Below are 24,083 nucleotides of genomic sequence, written 5' to 3' on the forward strand. Positions count from 1 at the left end.
CACAGCCCTACCTCATGCCCACTCTGCTGGAAATGTCACATTCAGCCTTTGGTGGGGGAGGTTAGGAGGGTGCAGCAGGGTCAGGGCACACATCTGTCAGGATTAGGTATATTGGGAAATACATTCTGAAGTCTCCTCTCTGCCTGATTCATTGAAGGAACTTGAACCTATTCTCCTCTTTCTCCAGGAATTGGTCAAATGTCAAAGCCATTCAGTGTTTTGAAAAAAAATCAGTCTCAATCTGTCCCACTACAGCTGCTTCACTTTGTACATTTCTTGGAACACACACATGAATCTGAGTCCCCCATATGACCACCTTAACTATCAGGTTAGTTTCAAAGGCTCTAATTTCCACTGAGGAAGAATAACTTCAATAGGAGGTACTTGCTCAAAAATATGCTGTGGCCTCAGATATTGGAAATGTATACTCATATATGGCTCCAAATCAGACCAAATACAAACATGGTCTGAATACTTGCCTTCTATTTTGCATTCAATAAAATAAAATAAAATAAAATAAAATAAAATAAAATTTCTCTATCCTAACATGTGATACACTGGTTTTCAAGGGATTTCACATTGCTTCATGGGAAATTATATATGGAGTGAACTCCACTAAATATTCTGAGGAGAAAGAGTACATCATCCCAGCATTGTGGAGCTGAGGTCCAACCAAACTATTCACAGAACCAGAGAAGTGACTTCTTGGTCTGAGCACCAAAAAGCAGGGGGGAAGAAAAGGACAAAGAAGCACTGATCAGACCTTGAGCAAGCCAAGCATGGGCAATTAGTTCTTCACAAAATGGTACAGAAAAGAGCTTGCATACCAACAGTGTGACAGCCAGTTTGGGAGCCACCTTACGTATGGGTAAATATTCCCTGAGGACACCAACCAACCTCCAGAATAATCTTACTTCCTTCTAGCCCCAGTTCAGGAAACTCCAGTGATTGCAACAAGAAGATGTTAACTTGTGGTACACTGAACCATCTCCATCTTTAAAAGCTGCCCACACAAGAACTTGTCAGCAGCCTTCCACTAGCAATAATTTGGTTGTAAGCAAGAAAATTTAACCCAAGCTTGGCCTGAGTGACACAAACCATTTAGTGACAAAGGCTTAGGTTCTCTGCACTTAACCTTTCCTAAGATAAAGGAATAAATGCACTTACACCTTTGGACAACACAGCCCAGTGCCAGTTCATGAGCAGCTCCTAACACATGGAAAGCCTCATGCTGCACATACCAGGCTGCAATAACAAGAGTGCTTGCCTTCATGATCCATATTCCACTGTTCATAGGACTGGGGATTGTTAACAGTGGTGTATAAGTGTGTACCTGGTCATAAAAAATTAAATCATTCTCAAATGCCTGTTCCTTCCCTGCCAAGAGCATGATAATTCACCTGGAAATGACATCTGCTCTGAGGTCACTTTGGTGGAGAACACCATCTTGTGACACCCTCACCTTAAATTTGGGCTTGTCTACACATGGAGTTGCTCCTGATTAATTGTCCTTGATTAATGTCATGTGTGGTCACTGCATCCACATGCAGCCCTGCTCAGAAATAGCTCTAAGTGTAAACACGCCCTCATTCACAATAGGAGCAATGGCCCTGCCCAGCACCTTTTGGAACAGACACTTAAGAAACAGTGTAAGGCATTCATCAGTCAATGGCTCCAGCCACAAAACACCCTCAGAATATGCACCTAACATGATGGAAAGCACAGTCCCGGGTATTTTTTAAAAGCCAGTGATGCTCTCAACTAAATATTCACTGTTCTGACAGATATCCCTGCCCTCACAGAACTGGAGGAGCCATAGGAGATAGTCCCAAACTCATTCAAGCTTTGCTGATTTTGGCCAAGCAGCAAAGAAAGGGGTTTGTGTTGACTGCCTGAAGCAGATGAGGCTGCACTTCCCTCAATATCAACCCCCAAACTCCTTTATTCCTTGGTAGCCACTGGATCTGGCAGGCTCCTTCTTTCTTTGCTGTGGTTTTAAGCTCTCATTCTTGCTTGAATTATTTTCTATCCACATATTTCTGATGCACAGAGACATCCTTCTTTCTCAGCAAGTTTTGGTTTGGTTTGGTTTTCCCTCAAAGTTTGGTCAATTATATAGTATTACAGAGAGCCAAACCATTATTACTCCAAGTGCCACAATTCAAAAGTACTTTCTTGAACAATTATTTACTTGTTTTGTTTCTACTGAGTACCTACACTCAGTTCTGTCATTGAACAGAATTTAAAGAAAAATTCCCAGCAGAAGTCATTAAATTAGGGTCACCTAAGCACTTCAGTTTTATTTATAGATACAAAACTAAAGAAGTACTTACATTTTCTAACCAAGATAAAACATATTTTGATAGAGATCATATCTGTTGAAACTTTATTTTCCAGGTTTTATCCTAAAATATTTCTAGTTTTATAATAATACAATTTCATTTTACAGCCTTTAATAATCATAATAACAACCCTGCAAATATAAACCAGTGTGATATTACCTACATTTTCTTCTTTTTTTTTTTTTAATCTTTCTTGCTAAGTTTTGAGTGTTTAGCTTTTCTAGGGAGGGGTAAGTGCAGATGGGGGTTTAACTGCCTGTTTATTTCATCTGGAAAATGATACCTCTGTTGTTAGATGTGGCTTTTGAATTCTCTTTTAACAGCATATCACTTGTTTTAGACCAGGTGTTGACTGGTCAAATTACAGGAACATGAAGTATAATTTGTACTTGTCACACAGGCAGCCTTTTCTTAAAGGCATTAAGTACTATCTTTTTCACCTGATTCAGTGAATAGATATCTAAATGTGTGGTGCGCAGTTACACCCTCTCAATGTGCCTCCGCCCACATCACCCTGTGGATGGTGCTTTGTTATCTCAGCGCTGGAATCATGCTGGACCCAGCTGGAAAAGAGGCAAAGTGATGTGGGTGGGTCAGAGCTCTTAGAAACCATTCCTGGTTTTGTAAATAGGAAAAAGCAATTTTAATTCAAGATGATGTATTTTCCAAGTGATTAAGCCAGAGAGAAAGATGATTTATTTTTCCAGTGGAATTGGAAAAGGCATGTAGGGAATCACTAATGCACTCATGGGTCCAAACTGCCAGACAGGAGCCTAACACTATATTCCTAAAATTTCAGGCTAAGTTTATCAATAGCAACTAATTTGATATTATAAGCACAGATAAGTCAATCAAAAGTATTGGTATTGAGGCCCCTTTATTTCCAATTCGAGCAGTTTGGGGAAAATTCAGACTCAGTGTAGTCCAATCCCCTGAAGTGAGCATGTGTTGCCCCAGGCATTTCCAAGTTGTTCAAGGGCTGCATTACAGGCTTGGACCATCACCAGCTGTCAAAGTGGTTTTGGTGTGCGAACAGAGCAAAGCTTCTGGTTTCATTTCTCTGAAAAGAAGCAAAATTTAGTTAGCTCATACCAAAAACACTTTGCAAACTAAACTGGAGCTGTCTAAGTGGAGACAATTGGGGAAATAACTATGAAACTGCATTGCTGCTCCAACCTGGAATGCCATGCACAGCCTTAGGCATCTGAAAAAAGAATTCTGATTTCCAAAGCAGCCAAGTGCCAAGAGTACCCACTTACTGTTTACTTTACAAAACAAAAACATAACATTAAGATACATAACAATGGCCAATTAATTATTTTTTTTAATCCCATGCAATAAAAATATTGAAGTCTCATCTATTCTTTCTAATGCCTCGTATGATAAATTACTGAATTAGAACTCCTAAGATGTGGTTAGAACAGGGAATGGGAAGCCAAATATTCAGGCCAAAAGCTACAAAGGTCTAAGGCACTAAGCAGCTGTGTAGATGGCCAGCTCACATTGAAATCACTCAAGCACAGTGAGGTGCCTAAATAACATCGTGCCTCCTGTCTCCTTCTCTACCAAATAAACTAGGGCAAATAATCTTTAGATTTCTGGGGTTAGATTAATGGATCTTTGCTCAGACAGTTATATAATAATTTTGCACTTCAAATTCAAAAACAACTGAGAGGCTTTCAGACTGTAGATAAACTAATAATACACCGCACTTCTAGTTTGTTATTCAAGGGATGTTACACAAAGGGGGATGGATTTTGCAGCTCTTGCACTTGAGCAGCTCCTATTCAGGGCAATGGGCGCTTGTGTGGGAAGAACTGCTGTGGAAGCAGTCCCCATAATGCACTTATTGACAAGATTAATCCTCAGTCTTCCTTCAAAGGGATTGCAAGCTGCATCACCGTCCCAGTGATCTTAGATGGTTTCTGTGTATTTTCCCATATGGTTTTAGCAAGAAGTTTTGAAAAGTTATATGGCAAAAGCTTGATTAAAAAGAAAATAAAATCTCTAAATTGGGTCATATGTAGGACATTCCTCTTGGTAATCTCTCTGTATTATAGAACAGCCTCACAATTTAAATAGAAGTCAACCCAATTTACAAAATTGGATTGGACAAAACACTAGAGAACATGTTACAGTATAGGGAGTCATCATGCATACATAGTACAGATGCACTGCTGAATGACCTAACTTGCCCATTTGCATCTCTAATTTCTATGATATAATCTCCATTCCACACTGCAATTATTAGAGAAAGAAATTAATTTCTTGGTTTCAAGGAAGTTGGTAGAGGAATAAAGAGGTGAAGAGAGGAAATGGAATTTTGCAGAGCCATGATTCCAAAAATAATTCAGAAAGGAAAAATCCTGTAGAAGAAGAGGATAGAAAGTTATGGAAGAGGATTGACATTCAGCATGCTGTTAAAACTCTACATTGCTAGAATAGTGGCAACAAAGTTACTCCTTGTTTCTATTGCATTCCAACTGTTTTGTTCTCTTCCACTATTCTTTGCCATTTGTTTTTATATTTACTGTTCCATATACCAATTAAGAATTCTTAGCAGATCTTCCAAGCAGTAGAAATTTAAATTAGATTACAAAAAGACCTCAAAAGCAGAATGAGATTTTAAATGGATCATTGAAACTAACTGCAAAATTCTTATCAGAAGGGGGGAAGGTAATACTTTTTAAGAGTGCCTTAAAATTAATCCAAAATGAGTGTCACTTATTTTCAGCATGTCAGATTTGGAAGGTCTACTCTGAGGTTAATGTGAAAGTGAATGTAAAAATATTTTAAGCTTTTTATTCACCAAACTAGAATACCATGAAATGAAAACTTCAGGAAACCAAGGTGGTATAAAAAGCACCAGTCATAAGGTAAGTACAGTGCCCTAAACTATATTCCATTGAGGTAACTGAATTGGGGTAAGAGTTGCTGCTTCTCCTTCTGCCACATGGAATAGTAAAAAGGGTATCCAGATGCCCATTTCTTGAAGGAATCTGCAGTTCTGTCATGCAGTTACTCCGTGTTGTATAAGCTGGCAAAATTGGTGGTCCAACCTTACCCACACACTACCAAACTCACATCTTTGCCTTCTGCCCTATGCTGGCATGATGGTGACATGTTGACCAGAATCACAGCTCATCTTGACACATTTATACCTGTTATTTTTCACTAGCAAAAGCCAACAAGTAGTAAGCAAGGCAACCTTCAAAAATTGCAATGTCTGCTGTTTGGGACGCAGTGGCCTTGTCTGCACCAGTGTTTTCTTCTGGAGTCTCTGAAGACTGACAAGGCTGGTCTAACCCCATCAGTATCAGGGATGCTCAGGGATGCTCAGTGCACAGCTGCAGATGGAACTCCCTAGACAGTGACCATTTCAACTCCATCCACACGGCCAAAGGTTAAACAGGAGCTGTGCCTCACCCATTACCAGTGCTTCACAGCCAGTGAATTAAAAAGAAAAAAAATTAAAATTAAAATTAAAAAAAAAAAACACCAAAACACCCACATCAAATCCCCTTAAAGAAGAAAGTGTGTCCCCTCCTGTGAAAGGTCTCAGTTTCAAAGAATCTCTGCTCTCGGGTGCTGCACCACTTCCCACACACTGTCACAAGTCTCTAGTACTTGGTGCTGTTATTTTCTGGCACCAGGTGATCTCAAATCCTTTCTTTTCTCTAAGTAATTTTCCATTGCTCACACCTATGAAGAAGAGTTTTATAAAGTGGATGCACCTAAAGCTACGTGATCACTGTGCACGGTTTTGGCTCATTCACTGGGTCCAGCCAAGAGACTCACTGTGTAGGACCACAACTTTCCTCCAGGTTGACAGTTCCCAGCTCATGGGGACACCAAGACAAGCCTTCTCCAAATCCCAAAATGTGCTCAGCCACCTGGCCCAACAGGCTTGGCAGAAGGGGCACTCGAGTGGGTGCTGCTAGCTGAGGTGGTGGCCATGGAGAGGAGGGCGATCCACTTGAGGACTGAGGAGTTGTGGAGGCTGTTGTGTGAGGCCTGAGAAGAGGCACCAGGCATGAACAAGGCTGGGGTGAGGCAGCTGTGGGGGGGCAGGCAGAGAGGAGCCCTGGAGGGGAAGGGAAGCCCAGGCTCGTGCACCTGATAGACTGGTGTCTGAGAGAAGCCTCTCCTCCAGGCAAAACAGAAACCTGAGGAATTTTCCTGAGGGAGAAGGTGGCAGCTGCTGATCAGTCAGTACCAAATTTAGTTACATGAGCATGGGATCTAGGGTTAAAATGAACCCTCAGCAAGCCCCAGACTGGGGTGTGCATATGTGGATGCATCACTACTGAGGAAACTTAATTTCTCTTTTTTTCTTCAGCTCCTGAGTGGCTGAGAGAACTGTTTCTGCAGAGATTGCTACTTGTACAAAACACAACAGCCTGTTGAAATAGATTTAGTTTATAAAGTAGTCCCCATCACAGCATCACTGCAGTAGTAGAGACCCGAAAGTCACCTGTACAGAACACTGAAAAACAACACTCATAGCAACAAAATCTTCTGGGTCAACAAACAAAAGTTTGTGAAAAGAAAGAAGGCTTTGATGTCAGTTCTTTGGATTTTGAGCAATTTTGTGAAGTGGTAATGGGGAACCAGGGGATGTTACTTAAACAGTGCAAAGGCTTTGAATAAAGAGTGTTCACAAAAGGCTACTAAGGAAAGCCAGTTGTCAGGAAGAGAAGAGTGGGTAACACCCTGCCAGTCATGGATGCAAATCCAGTTAGGGGATAGCACACAGGGGCAGAGCAGGAATAATTGCTTGGTTCTCTTCAGAGCATTTAAGTAGTAGGGTGCCTCTAGGATCAATACAAGCAGTGGCATTGTTTAATGCACTTATTGAGGTCCTACTAGAAAAGCTGGATCCGTAAGAGCAGTGGCAAGACAAGGCTGGTGAGGCACCTTGGTAAGCCTTGACAACACTAAGTAACTGAGTAATGCATCAGCAAAGGCATTACAGTGTAAATGAGTGCACAGTAATGAACCTTGGAAGGCGTGATTTAAACTACTCATATACACAGATGGGTTCTGAATTAATTGTAACCTTTCAACAAAAAGATTGAGGCATCAGCATGGACAGCTTAATGAAGATGTCTGCTCAGCATGCTGCAGTGGTCAAACTCAGAAAATAAGCTGCAATAAAAAAAATGGATGACAGAAGATATTGTAACATGATTATATAAAAAATATTCATAGAAAATTTCAGTTATCCAACCTCAGATGGATGCAGAAGAGAAACCTGCCTAGAGAATAAACCAAATGAACTTGTAGAGGCCAATCATGCCAAGTGCTGCTTATGTCCTGAGTTCCTGACTGCAGTGCATTCTAGAATCTCAGCACCTCAACTGAGCAGATTGATGACTTTTAAAGAAAGAGTACATGAACGTTTGTTCAATGAAGGATGGAATAGATGTGGCACATAGGATGCTTATGTGCTTACTTCATAATAAGGAAACATGTAAAAGGACATAGTCTTTCAATGCAGCCTGTAACTAATCTGTAGAAAACTGGCCATAAACTGTTACTGTGGTAAATAGCTTTGTTTACCACCAAAGCCAGGAGACTTAAACATACATAAAAAAAGAAAGGAAACACAGCCTCTCTGCTCATGTAAACAGAGTCAGTCCATTAACTGTTGTAATCAGTCGAACTGATTATACAAGCCACGGAGGTACCATTTCATCAGTTGCACAGAAAATAAAAATGACAAGAGCCTTCAATTTCCAGTGTTCAAGAGTCAGCAGGGTTAAGAGAGAAATCCCTCAGATTTATGTCTCCACCAGTAATGGTATAGCCGGTGAGTTGCTTTATATTAAAGTTTTGTCCTCTCAGTTGTAGTCATGAGGGAATCCTTCCTCAGGTATTGTTGAATGCCAGATGCATCATGAGTTCTCTAGAAGACATTAATGTTGGCATTGCTAGTTAGGCAGATACAGAATTTAGTGTACCAGTAGCTTTTCCTGTGCTATGAATACCTGTCTTCAGGCAAAATACATGCCACTGAATTTTAGATGTCCTTTTAGCTATTTGTTCTCTCTGAAATCAAGTTCCCTTGTGCTGTGCAAAAAAAAAAAAAAAGAAAAAAACTGAGCAAGGGATTGCTAGCCATAATACATGAAAAGCAATATGGCAGTTTAAAATAGCATTAATCAGAACTATAGACTGAATTTAAGTCAGTATTAGTCACAGAAAATTTTGTTTTATTCTGCAAGACCTAATATAATATTCAATCCCATATAATATTAAAGATAATACTAATAAATACTAATACTAATAATATTAAGCAGTTAACTAGGCTGGAGAATTTATACATGAAAGACAATGAATGAAATATTTGAAACATTGCAAACTGTCAGGAGTTTTGCCCTTAAATGTCAAGACTTATAGAAAATCTGTAAATTAAAGTACAGAGTGGTGGATATTTCTCAAACTCTTGAAGGAGTAGAAGCAATATGTACATGTCCATTACTAGTAATAATCCTCTTTCTACCCTGGCATGGGAATGGTGGAGTGGAGGGGGATTGGAATACAGACAACCTCATTGAAGTACAAGTGTAGGTCAGCCTTCACCCTTGGAGGAAATATTTTACTTATGGTCTTGAAGACAACTTCAGATGGATGCAAGAGCCCTAACACATTGCTGAACACCTTCCATACCATGTTTATTGTGTATGGGCATTATAGTGAGGGAAGTTGTTGGATTTAACATTTCCTGAATGAATGGAAATTGGTTATTGGGGTGTCAAGAGTCTGCAGGGAAGAAAGAGGCAGTGGATATGGTTATGCAAAGAAGTTGTCAAAGAATGTAACTTCACTGTGATTGATAGAATGTTGCTGGACTGCTGCAATTCACCCTGTGAGAGATTTGGTTGGGGGTGTGGCACATAGCTGCAGGAAATGGGCTATTTGGTAGGAAAATTGCAGTGATCTTCCTGGACAAGAGCTATGAGGATTGAAAGTTTGCAGGGAAAATTCATCCTGGAGCAGAAAGGAAGCAAGAGCCTCCAAAGAGTCTTGCAGAGGTAATTGGTAAGAGGCACTGGGAGTGGAATATTTAGGACACAGGGAAGGCAGAAAAGAAAGGGGAGAAATTTGTCCTGTTGCTTGGGTGGGACTGAACACAAGGTTATTGGAAGGGTTACCTTTTGGATGAGATTAAAAATGCCAGAGTGGATCCTGCCTACACTGAAGTCAGTGATGGTAATGACTATTTCTACTGACATTAAGTTGGCCGGAGCCCCACTCATGATCTGAAATAAATGCAGAAAACTAGGATAGCTGTAAAATGCTTTGATGTCAAATATCTGTGGCCACACTAGTGATTCTTAGGCATTAACCCAAAAAGATCTCTGCAAGGCATTTTCTGGGAGAAAGGTATCAATTTTTTCCACTTTACAGAGAGATAAAGTGAGGTCTATGTAGGACTTTCAGAAGCAGAAAGGAATTCGGGTGCTTAAGTCTGATTTTAATTACACTGCTGGAGCTGGGAGAGAGGAGAGAACAAATACCCTGGCTCCTGGCCTTTTGATGAGACCACTGCACAGCTATTAAAGGACTTGTTTTCCTTTCTGATTACATTTGACCATTTAAATCCATTTAAGCTTCTACTCTAAAAGGAAAAGAGTGCATGCTCAATTCTGGAGTAATTAGGTAATGTTGGTATTATGCTCTGAAGCTGTGAAGTGGTAATTTATGTAAAAGGAGAGTAGTAGTATTATTAGTGCTTGAGTATGATATCATCAGGCTGACGCATAAGAACGGCAAAATGTGAAATATTACATACATCTGCTGTGCTTTCCTAAAAACAACTGAAACCAAAAATAATCAATTGAAAAAAAAATTGATGGCATAGTTTGCAACACTCATAAAGATATGTCTGATAAGAAAACAGGGTGTGTGTTTCCAAATAAGGGGCTACCAAACTTGAGTTTTGAGTAGTTTTAGGAAATATTTCAAATAGAAACTATTTGAATATTTACATTGCTTTGTTTACATTTCATTATTTTTCACGGGTTTGACAGACTTACTGTACATATTTCAGAGCAAAACTAAAACGTACTAGAATCGAGTCTGTCGTTTCCAAATCCCAGGGCCCACGAAACAGCTACTTGCACAAATGGAAACAACATTTGCTGGTGCCAACCAAAATGAAAGGCTGAAGGAAAGCAGGAAATAATCCACATAGAAAGTGTGTAACTAATCTTGAGAGGGATAGCAGCAAGGCTCCTCTGCAGCAAGCATTCAGGAAGGGAAAAGCACAGATAGGCATCTCCTACACTGAGAATGGCCTGTCTGAGCAAGATTAACCCTTGCCACAGAAAACAAAGATAACCCATTGGTGTTACAGAGAACAGACAATGTGAAGTGCTGTATTGAGATGAGATCAAATTTGGAATATAACGCCACAAAATACAGCTTTGCAGTAAAAAGGATCTCAACTAAAGAGAGGCAGTGAAAATCCACTGATATGACAGGTCAGACTGGAATGATTCCCAGATTCCTTATCCTTGTAAAAAATAAACCACTGGAGAAGGTGTATGGAAAGTAAGTTGCCTAAAATGACAAACTAGATGAGAAAGTTTATTGCTTACAAATTCTCCTGTACCCACAGCATATTTCTAAAGGCCTCGAATAGATAGTGCTGCCATTACCACACAGTACACACATTACAATTATTTAATTTAGGAGAAGAACATAATCAAATCAAAGGAGAAAATGTAACTGAAACTGCAACTGTTTGCTGACAATGACACGTGACACCAACACCACAGCTGCTTGTAACCCTTTATCATCAAGAGGAGGACTAAACTACTTCCCTATTTCTTTAAATAAAAATTTAAAGTGGCAAAGTTGCTGGAGAAGCCTTAATGACCATAGTGGTTATATGAAACAACTACTTTCCTACATACTACATCACAGTATTTGCACACGCTTGTTTGCTCTACACAGAACTATTGTAGTCCCACAAAAGTCAGTATTTCTCACATGATTTAGAGAGATTCTGCTGCATATTATACTATTAGGTCCAATAAGCATATCCAAAGTACGTGCTTGTCCATATCTAAATTGGTGTTCAGCATTGCAACAAAACATTTCTATAATAACCATTATATTAACTTTACTAAAATTTTCTTCAAGTCAGAAATATTGAAATTGCAAAGACACAATCTGGACTTAATCAATGGAATAATATATTTTTAATTAGATATTATTAAATTCCATGCCAGACACTCACACAGATCAGTGTCTCAAGTGGACTGTTGTGCTGCAAAGATGTGATCACCTGAAAATCCAGTCTCAAGTACAGACAGTTGCTGGATATAATTGTGTCAATTTGATCAGTTGGTGGTCTGAGAAGTTAAGATTTTGTCAACCTTATTCACACTGAGAAGAATCTTACTTCCTGCATAGCCTCACCCACTTAAAATAGAATGTTTGTGTGCAGACACAAGAGAGTAGGGTACTCTGTGAAGGGATCTGTCTAAAAAACATGACTGTTAATCATGTGCATAAACGTATCTGTATTGAGCCCTAAATTTGTAATCATAAATCTTTTATTTTAGCATTCCAGTTCATTCTAATAATAAATTTCAATTATTCAGTGGACTTCAAATAAATTACTTGTCAACCACCAGTTCAATTAATTACAGAATGTATGCAACAAACGCTTTAGGTGTACTCATCCAGGTCTAATACATACTTAGAAGTATGCACACTGCTTTCTAATAATTTTTAATTAAATAAAGTATCTCATTCTAAAAAAAATGAAGTCTTTCTTGACCCAAATGAGTAGTATTAGTACATGGCTTGGTCTCCAAATGAAAAAAATATTTGTTCATACAGCCTAGCCCTGGTGACCGCTTTCCACCTCTGTGCTCTATTTGAAGCTTGTGTTATTCAGTTTACTACAGAAGCTGCCACTGCTTTGTCAAAAGCACCTGAATGTTTCCTTTTGTTATTTCTGGTTCCCACTGATACCAAAACATAAAGAGTAGTGAAAAGGTCTGTGTTGGGGTTCTGTGTGACAAAGTACAAATGGAATGATGCTTGATTCATTATTTGCTTTTGTGTGTGTTTATTTTAGTATATTTACATCCTCTCATGCCTCTTCAGGAAATAATGTTCTTAGTAAATTTTCCCATTTTTGCAGAGTTACTTTTTAAAAAAGATACCTTGCAGTGAAATTACACATAAGGAATCAGTTGTGATCACAGAAGTTTGAAAGACTGCACAAAAAGGGCATATAAGGGTAAAAAATGGAGCTTGCCAAGACATTCTCACATGAATAAGATCATGGAGATAAAGGGTGCAAAGCCACATTCATTGTTATCAAGGTAAAATATACTGGCACATTAGTATCTTGATCCATCTAACAAAACAACCAAAAAAAAAAAAAGTGTGGGAAGAGAGTAGCACACTTTGCATAACCTGTGTTTCTTAATTTTGACCATCAATTTTATGTGTACATCTTTGGTTCCTGGCATATCAACACGAGATGCAAACATTTGAAACCCTCTAACATATGCCCTAAATGCTTCAAGGAAGTTCCTTGCCCTGGGTAACTCCTTTCAGAATGATTTGCTGCTAATAAGACACACCTGTAATCCCAATTCTCAGCACAGTAACCACTTGCAACCAGCACAGAGATGGTTTATCCTGTCAAACCTGTCAAAGAAAAAATTAATCCCATATAGACTAATTGAGATAGCACATTCAATGTCTCTTTCTGCATTTCCACTGACTTTCTCCTACTAGCCAACTCTTCTATATCTACTATACAGATGTGCTTTGACATCACTCCAGTAACTCCTGGTAACACAGGCCATCACTGAAAGAAATACCCAGAGGGTCATCACATCCACACTTGGGCCGCTCACCTGTATGTCAGGTGCAGTACCTCTCTCAACAGTGGCCTTCCCTGGGATAGCAGATTGTTGAAACAGGAGGCCAGATGCTCACCTCTGGGAAATGCCTGGTGAGTGTCTGGACCAACAGAGGGGAGCAGTGATGGATTCAGGAAACTCATGTCTGATACTGAACTGAGTAAACTGAGTTCATCCTATGTGTTCTGCCATAGTCTGGACTTTGGGGATATTCGAACAGCCAAACTTCCCATAATAACTCCTTCCCACCTGGACACACAGGTGGGATCTCATAACTAGACCCATGTTAATCTTATGTCAAATCTTTCCCCTCCATCCCATAAGAATAACAGCTCTCTCAGTAACCCAAAAAACAAAGTTTCCTGTTAATCCAAACAACAACAGCAAAAAAACATAACTGTACTTCTCACAAAGGGAATTCCAAGGGGCAATAAAAAGGCACGTTGAGAGACAAAAACATATTTATTTGCTTCCTGGGTGCCCATCTGGAACAAACTCATCATTTTTCCTCAGGGTGGGCAGTGAAACTAGGGACAGCCATCCAGCAAAGAGCCAGGGACATCCTGCACCACAGCTCCCTCCTCCATCCCAATTGCCAGGTGCCTCTAAGAAGGGTGGGTAGCTTAGGTGAAGGTAGCTTTGAAGAGGTCAGATACGAGAGCAGCCAGTAAATCATGGCTTGTCTTCTCAATAGCAGAGTGTCATTTCTACAGAAAGGGCATTTCTTCCAGGATATTATTCTAATATAAAATTTCCTATCAGATAACCCTAGCAGCTGTCCTGACCTGGATTTTCCTGACTGCTTTGTGTCAGTGTGGGAGGGAACACAGAGAAACTCATCTCCACCATCATCTGGGACAGACAAGTTACAGAGAGTTAGGGATTTCATTTTTAAAGTTGCAAAAAAAAAGGGCTTGAAGATCCAAGTTCCCCCGAAATTTGTTGCCCTGGGTATCTTGTTCCAGGGATATATTACAATACTCAGCAAGCTTAAACATTTCCAGTAAATATCTAAAAACACACCATCTGCGATTCTCGTTTGTGATTTTCCTTTCCTTCCTTTCACCACAATCAGCAGACATTCCACTCTGGAAGGAGTAAGCAGGACCACATCTGCAAGCCAGCCTTCCAATCCAAAATGTTAACATTCAACCAAGGATCCACTTTTGTCTTTATTTCCCATTGTCGTGTTTGATATTTCTCAGTGATTTGTCCTAGTTGAGCCCTTCAGTCACATTCTGCTTTCAACTCTACTCCGATTCTTCACTTGAGAAGCAACTCTGTGAATCCTGCTGGTTTCATTCCCACCCCTGGCCATCTCCAGCTCTCTCCTGACAGGCAGTGCCCTGCTTTCTTGCTGTCTGACTGAAGAACCAACTCATATGCAAAAGACTTTGAAGAGTACGAGTGAGAAGATTTCTTTAAATAGCCATGGCTTAGATCAGGAGTAGCAAAGAAATAAGATTCAGGGTTTCCTGAGAGCTCAGTGGTGATGGGCTCATGCTTTGTCCTGCATTCCCTTAGCTGCCAGTCACAAGCCTTCCAGCCAATTCCTGGAAAGCAACCAACTGACTGTGTTCCCACTTTGCAATGGCCATAAACAATGACAGACTTGCCTTGGTCTGGCACCGCTCTGCTAAGCCTTATCTGGATCCCACTGCAGCCCCTGATGGAGAAAGCACCATTCCACCTAATTCTTTGTATGTGGACTGTAAATACCTGAAGATATGTTTTGTATGAGTGAAGTGTCATGGAGGCTGTGACTTCCCTACTATTGTTTCTGGCAGTCTTGCACCAATTGCCCATAACTCACTTTGGCAAGCTGGCAGCTTCCAGCACCTGAAAGCTGAAAATAGGAAAGGGCATTTGCAGGGTAGCGATACGATGTGTGCTTGGCTTTAAAAAGGATCACAAATTTAAAGCAGCGGAGAGCAAAAAGGCATACCAGTATCACCATGGATATGTGACATTAAACAAACCACTTGTCATGATACACAGCTGACTACTTGCCAAATGGAACAGGATCTTCATATTATTCATTGTTTTGTCCTGCTAAACCTGCACACCAATGAGAAGATAAAAAACTCCAGAAAGGTATGTCACTTTTCTGACCATCTCTGGCTGTGCTGGAGATCCTTGTTGAGTGGCAATTCACCCATCCATCTACTGACATGCATTTGAAGACCAAAACGTGAAATCATGGCAGGCAACTTACTTAACTGCTGCAGGAAAGGGAGCTCCAGGATAAGGTAACTTCCTTGAAGTAACTAATACTTTTAAAGCTTCCAGTCCTCCCAGCACTTTGATTTCACCCCTTTTGTTCCTCACAGCTGAGACATCAGCCAGGTATTTTCCTGGTATCCCATGTCTACCCAACCACTGCCACCTGCCCATATGGCTTTGCCAAGGGATTTGTACCAGCCACACACAGACACTCATCCATCACACCTCAGTGCATTCAGGAGCCCAGTTCTGCCTTGTCCCTCCTTGAGATGGAGACAGGGCTACACATCCTTTAGGTTTTATAAGTCACTGCAGCCAAGTAAGAACCTGGCCCACACAAAAGGGGTCAAGACACTGCCACATGGAGAGCCTCTTGAAGCATCCCATTTGCCTCACCTGTGCCTCCCCAGGGAGGCCCTCTTGCACTTTGCTGCATCCTTGCAAAGCACGTGGAGGAGCAGAAACTCCATCTTAGTACTCTATGTGATGGCCGTCTTGACCTCATATTCACAATTCTTTGTGCCAGGGGAGTGTCCTGCCTATTACTGTCCTCTCTGTGTGCCCGTAGACGGCTCCAAGAAGAAAAACAAACACGGAAGCAGAAAGCCAGGCAAAAGCACTGTGGAAAAGTGGGCCACCATCCAGCATTTCCCTGTGGCACGCCTCCCCCAGCCCCCCAGCTCTTCCCTGCTACTTGAAGGACAGCATGGCTGCCCTTCAGAAAGGAGCTGGTGGATCTGGAGCAAAAGGCAGGAGAGACGGCCTCGGGGGTGGGGGGGCAGCTTGGGTACGCGTGGCCCTTGCCGGGGCTGTGCAGCGAGGCATGGCTCTGCCGGGCAGGGGGAGCGACAGGGGACGTGCCCAGCCAGGGCGATTGCCAGTGCAAAGCGTGTGCCCACCCGAAGCCCGCATGTTCTGGGGTTTTTTGCCATTTCAATGGAAACAATCGTAAATAACTGTAATAAACTCCACAACACCGGCCAAGGGCAAGAGTGGGTGGGCACTCGCCCTGCACAGCCCGGGTGGCAGCGGGCAGAAAACAGGAGATGGGGGGATGTGGGAAGTTGGGAGCGTGCCGGTATCCCCACATACACCTCCCGCATACGGCTCCCGTGTTTGTGGAAAAAGGTGGATTTCGGATCTCGGCTCCGGGGGAGGGGCCGGCCCCATGGACTCCCACGCGGGTTCTGGGGCCTCACGCCGGCGGATCCGGGCACCTGCACCACGGCGGTGCCGCAGGACGGACCTCGCCCAGCCCGGGCAGCGCTGCCGGAGAGCTCAGTCCCACGCGTGTCGGTGGCCGGCTGCAGCGACACGACCGGACGGGGCGCGGGGGGCAGCGGCGATGCCCGGGCGCGGGGCCGGACGGGGCCGTGGGCGGCGGGAGAGCGGCGGCGGGGTGCGCGGGGTGCCGCTCCTGCCGCCCCGCCGCGGAGCCCCGCTTTGTTCCCGCGGGAGGCGCTGAGCGCGGGGTGCGCGGGTGCATTCCCGGCCCCTTCCCGCGTGTCCCCGAACACGCGTGAGCCCCGCTGCCTGCGCGCGCGCGCTGGGTGTTGGGTGCTCGGGGCTTTTTTTTTTTTTCCCTTTTCTTCCCCCCCCTTTTCCCTCCCCCCCCCCCCCGCCCCGCTTGCTCCAGGTTTTACTTCTGGTTGCCTGTAAGGGTTTTGCTCCTCCCTTCTGAAATCCTATATTAGCCGCGGCCAAAGCCGTGTAAGGAACACAGCTCATTGTTGGCAAGTGCCGATGCGCCTCGCGGAGGGGCGAGAACCAGCTCCGGGGCTGCGGCAGCGATCGCGGCGCCGGTCACGTCAGCGCCGGGGAGAGGGAGCCGGAGAAGCCCTCTCTATGCTGGGTGACTCTCGCTGACTGATTCCACCGCCACCTTTGAAGGAGAAGAAGAAAGAAGCCGGGAGGTGAGTGCGGCGGTTCTCGTGGCTGGTGCCGGGTGTCCCTTTTGTGTGCAACAGGAAAAACGTGACTGTATAAACACGCGAGGAAAGGTGTTTTCAGCTGCTTGGCTTCACGTCCTTATCTGTTCATTACCGTATTTTCACCAAAATAATTGGGACTTAATTCCAAAAGTTGCTGACAGCGGCTAGGTGGGACTTGCCAATTCTTTGCTTGTTCCGCTCAAGTTAGCGAGAGTGCCGTGGGAATCCGCTGCCTTCGAGGGCGAAGCCGGGGGGCTTGGGCGGCTCCAGAGAGTGCGGGGAGGCGGCGGCGGTGGCCGAATGCGACGCTGCCCGCCGATAGGTATGCGCGACTTGGAGTGGGAATGCGTGCTGCCCGCCGGATTAGCGGAGGGGACCGGGATTTTCGTTCCGCGGGCTGTCCTTTTTGTTTTTTCCCTTTTGTACTCCATGGTGGAGCCAGTGTAGATTTTGGGGAGATTTTTTTAATTATTATTCCCTCCACCGCGAAGGAGAGAGGACTGCAGGACCAGCGAAGTAATTTCTACCAGGGCCAGGCAGATGCAGCTGGTCCGGGAGAGGGCGGCTGGATGTCCGAGGAGGGTGTATTTTCCTAATATATTCACCCGCTAACTTTCCAGGTGAGCCATGGCAGACCACATGATGGCCATGAACCACGGGCGATTCCCCGACGGATCCGGCGGGCTCCACCACCACCCTGCGCATCGGATGGGCATGGGGCAGTTTCCCACCCCCCATCACCACCACCAGCAGCAGCAGCCGCCGCAGCAGCACGCCTTCAGCGCCCTGATGGGCGACCATATACATTACGGAGCTGGGAGTATGAACGCGAGCAGCGGGGTGAGGCACGCCATGGGGCCGGGCAGCGTGAGCGGAGGGCACCCGGCCGGCAGCATGCCGCCCCCCGCCCGCTTCAGCGGCTCCCAGTTCATGGCCCCCCCCGTCGCCAGCCCGGGAGGACAGCTGAGCGCCAGCATGCAGCTCCAGAAGCTGAACAACCAGTACTTCAGCCACCACCCGTACCCCCACAGCCACTACATGCCGGACTTGCACCCCGGTAGCCACCAGCTGAACGGCGGCAGCCAGCAGCATTTCAGGGACTGCAACCCCAAGCACGGCGGCGGCGGCGGCAGCGGCTTGCCGCCCGCCGTCCCCCACGTCCCCGCGGCAATGCTGCCGCCCAATGTCATAGACACGGACTTCATCGACGAGGAGGTCCTCATGTCCTTAGTCATCGAAATGGGGCTGGATCGCATCAAGGAGCTTCCCGAGCTGTGGTTGGGACAGAACGAGTTTGACTTCATGACAGACTTCGTTTGCAAACAGCAGCCCAGCAGGGTGAGCTGCTGATTCATTTAAAACAAACAAAGGACTTTTATCGGTGCGAATGAAAACATTCCCCTAGACACGGTGTCTCACTTTTCAGGGCTTGAAAAGGTGAGAATCTGGAAAGCAGAGTCAACTATGCGCTTGTATAATTTTTTTTTTTTAATCGCTGCCACTTTTTTTTCTTTTTTTGTAGCTTTGTCACTCACCTCCCCTCCTGTAGTAATAATATCTAGCAAACTCTGCCTTTTTATGTTGGTTGCCCCCCTCCCGAGCCCCCTCTCTTAATTTCCTCACAGTAACATGCCCAGAATTCCCACAGTGCCGGACTGTTAGATATTAATCTTGGCAAATTGCTTAATCTTGTGGATTTTGTAAACTATGATTTCCAGTGACTTGAACTGCATTCAAATTCTGAGTGAACAGGGAAAAAATTGCATTAGTTGGTTGCATGAACTTTGAAGGGCAGATACTACTGCACAAAAGCTGCCATCTTGCTTAATTTTTAACTATGCATTGCAGTGCAGACTAATTTTTTTTTTTTTTTTCTGAATACGCTAAACTGGAAGCTTAACAGATGTGGGCCAAACCTTTCCAGATCAGGAAAAGTAATACTGTTACTTAAAAAGTCTGCTACCCATTCCCCCTCCCCCATATGTACAGACAATAATATGGTGTGGATGGAATGTTGACTAGTGGCAAACATTTCAGATTTTTTTTTTTTTTTAATTTTGTTTCTGTCTTCAGCGTTTTGACACTGTGCTAATATAGTTTATTCAGTACATGAAAAGATACTACTGTGTTGAAAGCTTTTCAGGAAATTTTGACAGTATTTTTGTACAAAACATTTTTTTGAGAAAATATTGTTAATTTATTCTATTTTAATTTGCCAATGTCAATAAAAAGTTAAGAAATGCTTTAGTTTTTCTAGAAGTCATTTACCAGTATTTTTCTTCAAAACTCTTCCCCACTGTCCCTGGTAAGTAGAACATAACATCTATCTGTACAACCGTGTTGGTGTGCAAAAAGACATTCCAAGATAGAAAGTACACTACACCCATATATATGTCATGGTGAACTCGATAGGTGAGCAGGATTTGAACATACTTACAGCATTACATTGCTCATGCGTTACATTGTAATATGCCTGTCAGTGTGGTTTTCTGAAAAATAAAGTTGCCGAGGGCGCAACTTTTTTTGTGACTTGCCAACATACTTGCTTTAAATGTAGTTGTCCAGAGTTATGATGCATAAAGTATTTATTATATTTATCTATTAAACTTGTAATTTTATAAATCTGCTTTCATTTATATAGTAGACTTTGTTCTTTTGTATATTCATTATCTCACCTGGAAGAGCTATGTAAAAAGAGTCTGTAATGTGGGAAGGGAGGGTGGTGGGTGTCACCCTCAGCCTCTCTTACCTCACAGGGTAACACAGGATATTGCTGCATCAATCCAGATCTGCGTGACTCTGGAACCAGTTTCATTTCATTTCCAGTGATTTAGGAGAAGTGGAATATATCACTGAAGTACTCCGCACCGGGACATCTCTGACCCCCCTCCCCCAGAAACTGCTACCAACTGAAGCCACTGACACAAATCCATACAGATCAACTTAAAATATTTTGGAGAAAAATGCCCATTATTTTAAGGCTGCCAGTCAGTGCCAACTGTTGCTGCCTTCTGCCCTCTCTCAGCCTTTGGCAAAGCTCCTGCACAAGTTATTAGTTTGGTGAGGGCTGTGGGATCAGGACCCTAATAATACATGTAATCCTGTTTAGCCATGCTTCCCAAGTTTGATAGAGGAGCACTACCACTGAGCCTTCTCTTTGCTTACTTTTTAATCCTTGTCTTCTGAATTAGGAAGAAAAACAGCATGGTGGATGTAGTTAAATTTTAAACCTGGTCACGTAAACAGGAGGATATCACCACACAATGGGAGTGTAAATAGCAGTGTTTTGAATCAAGCTGGGAAATTAAAGTGATTACTATTTCTAAGATTGCCCCAGCTGGTGAGAAAAGTGATACTTGTCCTTCTTTGCCTTACAGACACAAAGCAGCTAACACGTTTATGGACAAAAAAAAAAGTAAATATTAAAGTATTAGCAAAGGTAAAAAGAAGGAAGTGTATGCTTCTGGGAAAAACTGAGATGACAAAAACGCACTCTGCAGGCAGTGACAGTCCATTCCTAGAAAACTCAATACCAAGAATTTAAAATAAGCAGCCTTCTGGTCTCAGCCAGTGATTGCTAATGTTTTGTGACAGTAAATTTTACATCAAATGACAGTAAATCATAACTTACCAACTCACCAATAACGTAAAAGAGTGTTTAGAAGAATACAGCTGCAGTTTTAAGAGCCATTGCCCAATTTGCCACTATATAAATCCTTTTTCCATTTTAAAGCTGTTTGATCTGCGCACATTTCATTGCCCTCTTCTGCAGGAGTTAGGGAGGGTGATTTTTCTGATTCTAATCAACTTCTTGTAAAACAGACTATCAAATTATGTGCATACCAAATTGCATAGATGTTTAAAGCCTCAATGATCTTCTAAAACCAAAGGGAATACTCTCACTTTAATGATAGGCACTTTTCCTTCATAAAGTTGGTTAAACAACAGATTCTTCACAGTTGAGGCATCACTACTTAAGTCTGTCAACATTAAATCCTTCCACGCAAGACTTTCCAAGAGTGTGCAGTTCCATGGGCATGCTGGTAGAGTCTATTTGTGCACAACTCCGTGTAAAACTGAGAGCTGCTGCCTCTGAGTAACAGCAGCTATGGAGAGCACTGGCTTTGGGCAAGGCATCCTAAGGGGTTATATGATTTCTTAAAAGTAGACCCTGGGGAAATTTGCCAAACAATCATATTGTCTGCCTTGTCCCTTAATTTTTAATGAAGAGTCAGATCCCAGTGGATACCACAAGTGTGTATTTTTTTTATTCATTATATCATCTACTGAGCAATATTGGGGGCCTGACCCTCATCTTGCCGACATGAACCCCTTGGCAATGCTTCCACTGGCTCCCGTGGCTGAGGCAGTAACAGGCTGTCAAGTAGATTCTCTCTGTCCTCCACACTACTTCCAAATAGACTAAAGTAATTTATAATTGGAACCCAGCGATTAGTGAAGGATGCACAGTGACCCAGTTCTGCAGCTCCTCACGAAGGACACTGCATCCCGCTAAGTTGCTGTCAGTACAGGAAACTTGACCTCTGTACGTTGGCTGTTTTTCAAGAACTTCCAACATGGTACATGAGATCTGCTCCTCTTTAAGCCACGGCCATAAATAGACGCACTGCTTTATTTGGACGGGAGACCAGCTCTAAGCCGGCCCGCCACGCAGCGCGCGCTCGGTGGGAAATTAGGCACAGATTGACGCCCTCCTCGTCCTTGTTCCCCGGGAGTCAACAATTCACGGGTGGGCGCTGGGCTGGAGGCCGCAGCAGGGGCAGCTGCCCGAAGGGCTGAGGCAGGAGCCCCGGCCCGGCCCGGCCCGGCCCCTCAGCCACCTGCGCGGGGCGGCCGCGGCGCCAGCGCGCCCCCCGGCGGCGGCCGCGCGCTCCGCCGCCGGCCCGCTGAGGGCGGGGGGCCCAGAGCCGGCCCGGGCCGGGAACCTCCGTCCTCGCCGCGGCCAGGGGCCGTGCGGAGCCAGGGGCCCGCAGCCAGGCGTGCCGGGGCACAGGAGGGGCCTGGCTCCCAGCCGGGGCAGCCGGCCGAGTGCTCGCCACTGCCCTGCCCGAGGGACCCCTGGAGAGCCGTGGGGGGAGAGCCGTGCCCGCCGAAGGAGACCCTCCCCAGCACCCGGCCCGAGGCGGGTGCGGGCCCTCCCGAAATGGCTCGGTGCGGATTTGGAACAGAGGCACACAAACCTGGTGCAAACATTCCTGTTGGTCTCAGGTTTTATTAAAAAAAAAAAAAAAGAAAAAAAAAAAGAAAATATTTTAAAATTTAAAAAAAAACACCAGAAAAGTTATATAAACACGGATTATCCCCTGCTTATCTTGTCTTGCTAGGGGGATTGGAAAATTCCAACATCTGGATTTGCGGAGTTCCTTTCATTTGTTTCATTTTTTAGTCACTCTTTTTTTTTTTTTTTTTTTTTCCCCAGGGAGATGTTTTCCGCACTCAGTTGGATACAAAGCCCTGTGGATCGCTGGTGTCCAGCCAAAGGATTGTGTCTGTGGAGCCCCACAGAAGCAGTTTATCAGGGCATAGGTGACTTCTGCATCAACATCTGGCTGTAGGAGTCATCCTATTCCAACCTTGTTCCTGCCCTCTTCCTCCTGCCCTCTGCCTCTGTTTCCTCCTGACTGCGTGGCACACCAGGGCTTAACGTGTGAGCTGGTACCCAAGGGGACAATACACCCTTGTATCAGAAACCCCAGCAAAATCCTGGGTCACAAGCACTGAGCGGAGGGAAATGAAGTCAGAAAAAGCAGTTTTTGTCCCTGACCCTACAGCTGTGCCTCTTGAAGCCTTCATTTCTTCAAAAATACTTTGAGTTTACTGCAGACAGGAATAAGAAACGCCAATGTTATGGATCTTGGCTACGCAAACCGACCTTAGCCAGATCCATTTCTGTATCATCACTCATAGGGATAGCAGTGTGAACAAGGACTAGGTAACATTGACAGGAGCTGTTTAAATGAGAAGACAAAGTATTTTTTAAATAGTCTGGCAGATATATTTGTCAGATAACAGTGCATGTGCAATAAAACTCAGATGAGGAATCAGAGGAATTTGGAACCCAAGGCAGCAGCATTTTCTCAGGATTTCATGTATTCTAAGTGCATCATTTTGTCAGTAAAGAGGAGGTGTTTTACATAGTTTATGAAAATATATTTACACATTTCAATATGGTGTCACTATTGTGCTCACACGCAAGATAAAGCTGAGTCTCAGTAACTGCAACAATAAAGAGATACATCAAGTGACTGAACAGATGAGCTGCTGTTATGGTGGGTTCTCTGTTATTCTCTTTGCCTCATTTTAGAAAAAAATTGCAACACCAGGTTTTTAATAGAGTTGGTTCAGTCCCTCTCCATCTGCCGTGCCTTTCCCCCTCTTAAAAAATTACACAGGGCCAATTTGATCACAGGCCTGAAACAGATTTTGAAATACTCATTTACCATATTAAAACCAAGCAAAACATTTTCCACCTTATCAGGCTTCGTGAAATGCTAAGCACTTTTCACACCTTTTTCTTTCACTGGGCCATTTTGTTATCTCTCTCTAATTGGAGTGTTCATTTGGCAACATATTGCCTATTTTATAAGCAGTAAAGTAAAATAAAAGAAACTTTCAGAATTGTCAAGTTCCTAAAACTGTGGCTGAAGTTATTTGTGCTAGTACACAGC

At 43.6% G+C, this 24,083-nt stretch overlaps 1 protein-coding gene and 2 long non-coding RNA genes across 3 annotated transcripts; 2 read left to right on the forward strand and 1 right to left on the reverse strand.

The window, feature by feature from the left end:
* Positions 1 to 3,057: 3,057 nt before the first annotated feature.
* LOC135296766 (uncharacterized) lies at positions 3,058 to 16,608 on the reverse strand. The gene is made up of 3 exons (XR_010358771.1): positions 15,860 to 16,608; positions 12,956 to 13,022; positions 3,058 to 3,402 (listed from the first exon to the last, which is right to left on the reverse strand). It is a non-coding gene; the product is annotated as an uncharacterized LOC135296766 (long non-coding RNA).
* A 471-nt stretch (positions 16,609 to 17,079) lies between these two features.
* On the forward strand, positions 17,080 to 20,016 carry CITED2 (Cbp/p300 interacting transactivator with Glu/Asp rich carboxy-terminal domain 2). The gene is made up of 2 exons (XM_064413511.1): positions 17,080 to 17,376; positions 18,015 to 20,016. The coding sequence occupies exon 2, from the start codon at positions 18,022 to 18,024 to the stop codon at positions 18,742 to 18,744; it is 723 nt and encodes a 240-aa protein (XP_064269581.1). The 5' UTR covers positions 17,080 to 17,376; positions 18,015 to 18,021; the 3' UTR covers positions 18,745 to 20,016.
* A 2,455-nt stretch (positions 20,017 to 22,471) lies between these two features.
* Positions 22,472 to 23,667, forward strand: LOC135296765 (uncharacterized). The gene is made up of 2 exons (XR_010358770.1): positions 22,472 to 22,566; positions 22,835 to 23,667. It is a non-coding gene; the product is annotated as an uncharacterized LOC135296765 (long non-coding RNA).
* Positions 23,668 to 24,083: the final 416 nt, after the last annotated feature.

Source organism: Passer domesticus, chromosome 3, assembly GCF_036417665.1.
Source record: "Passer domesticus isolate bPasDom1 chromosome 3, bPasDom1.hap1, whole genome shotgun sequence".
NCBI classification, from domain to species: Eukaryota; Metazoa; Chordata; class Aves; order Passeriformes; family Passeridae; genus Passer; species Passer domesticus.

Bases quoted from the DNA above. Each gene is read 5' to 3' on its own strand.
- CITED2 (XM_064413511.1), top strand. From the start codon at position 18,022: ATGGCAGACCACATGATGGCCATGAACCACGGGCGATTCCCCGACGGA.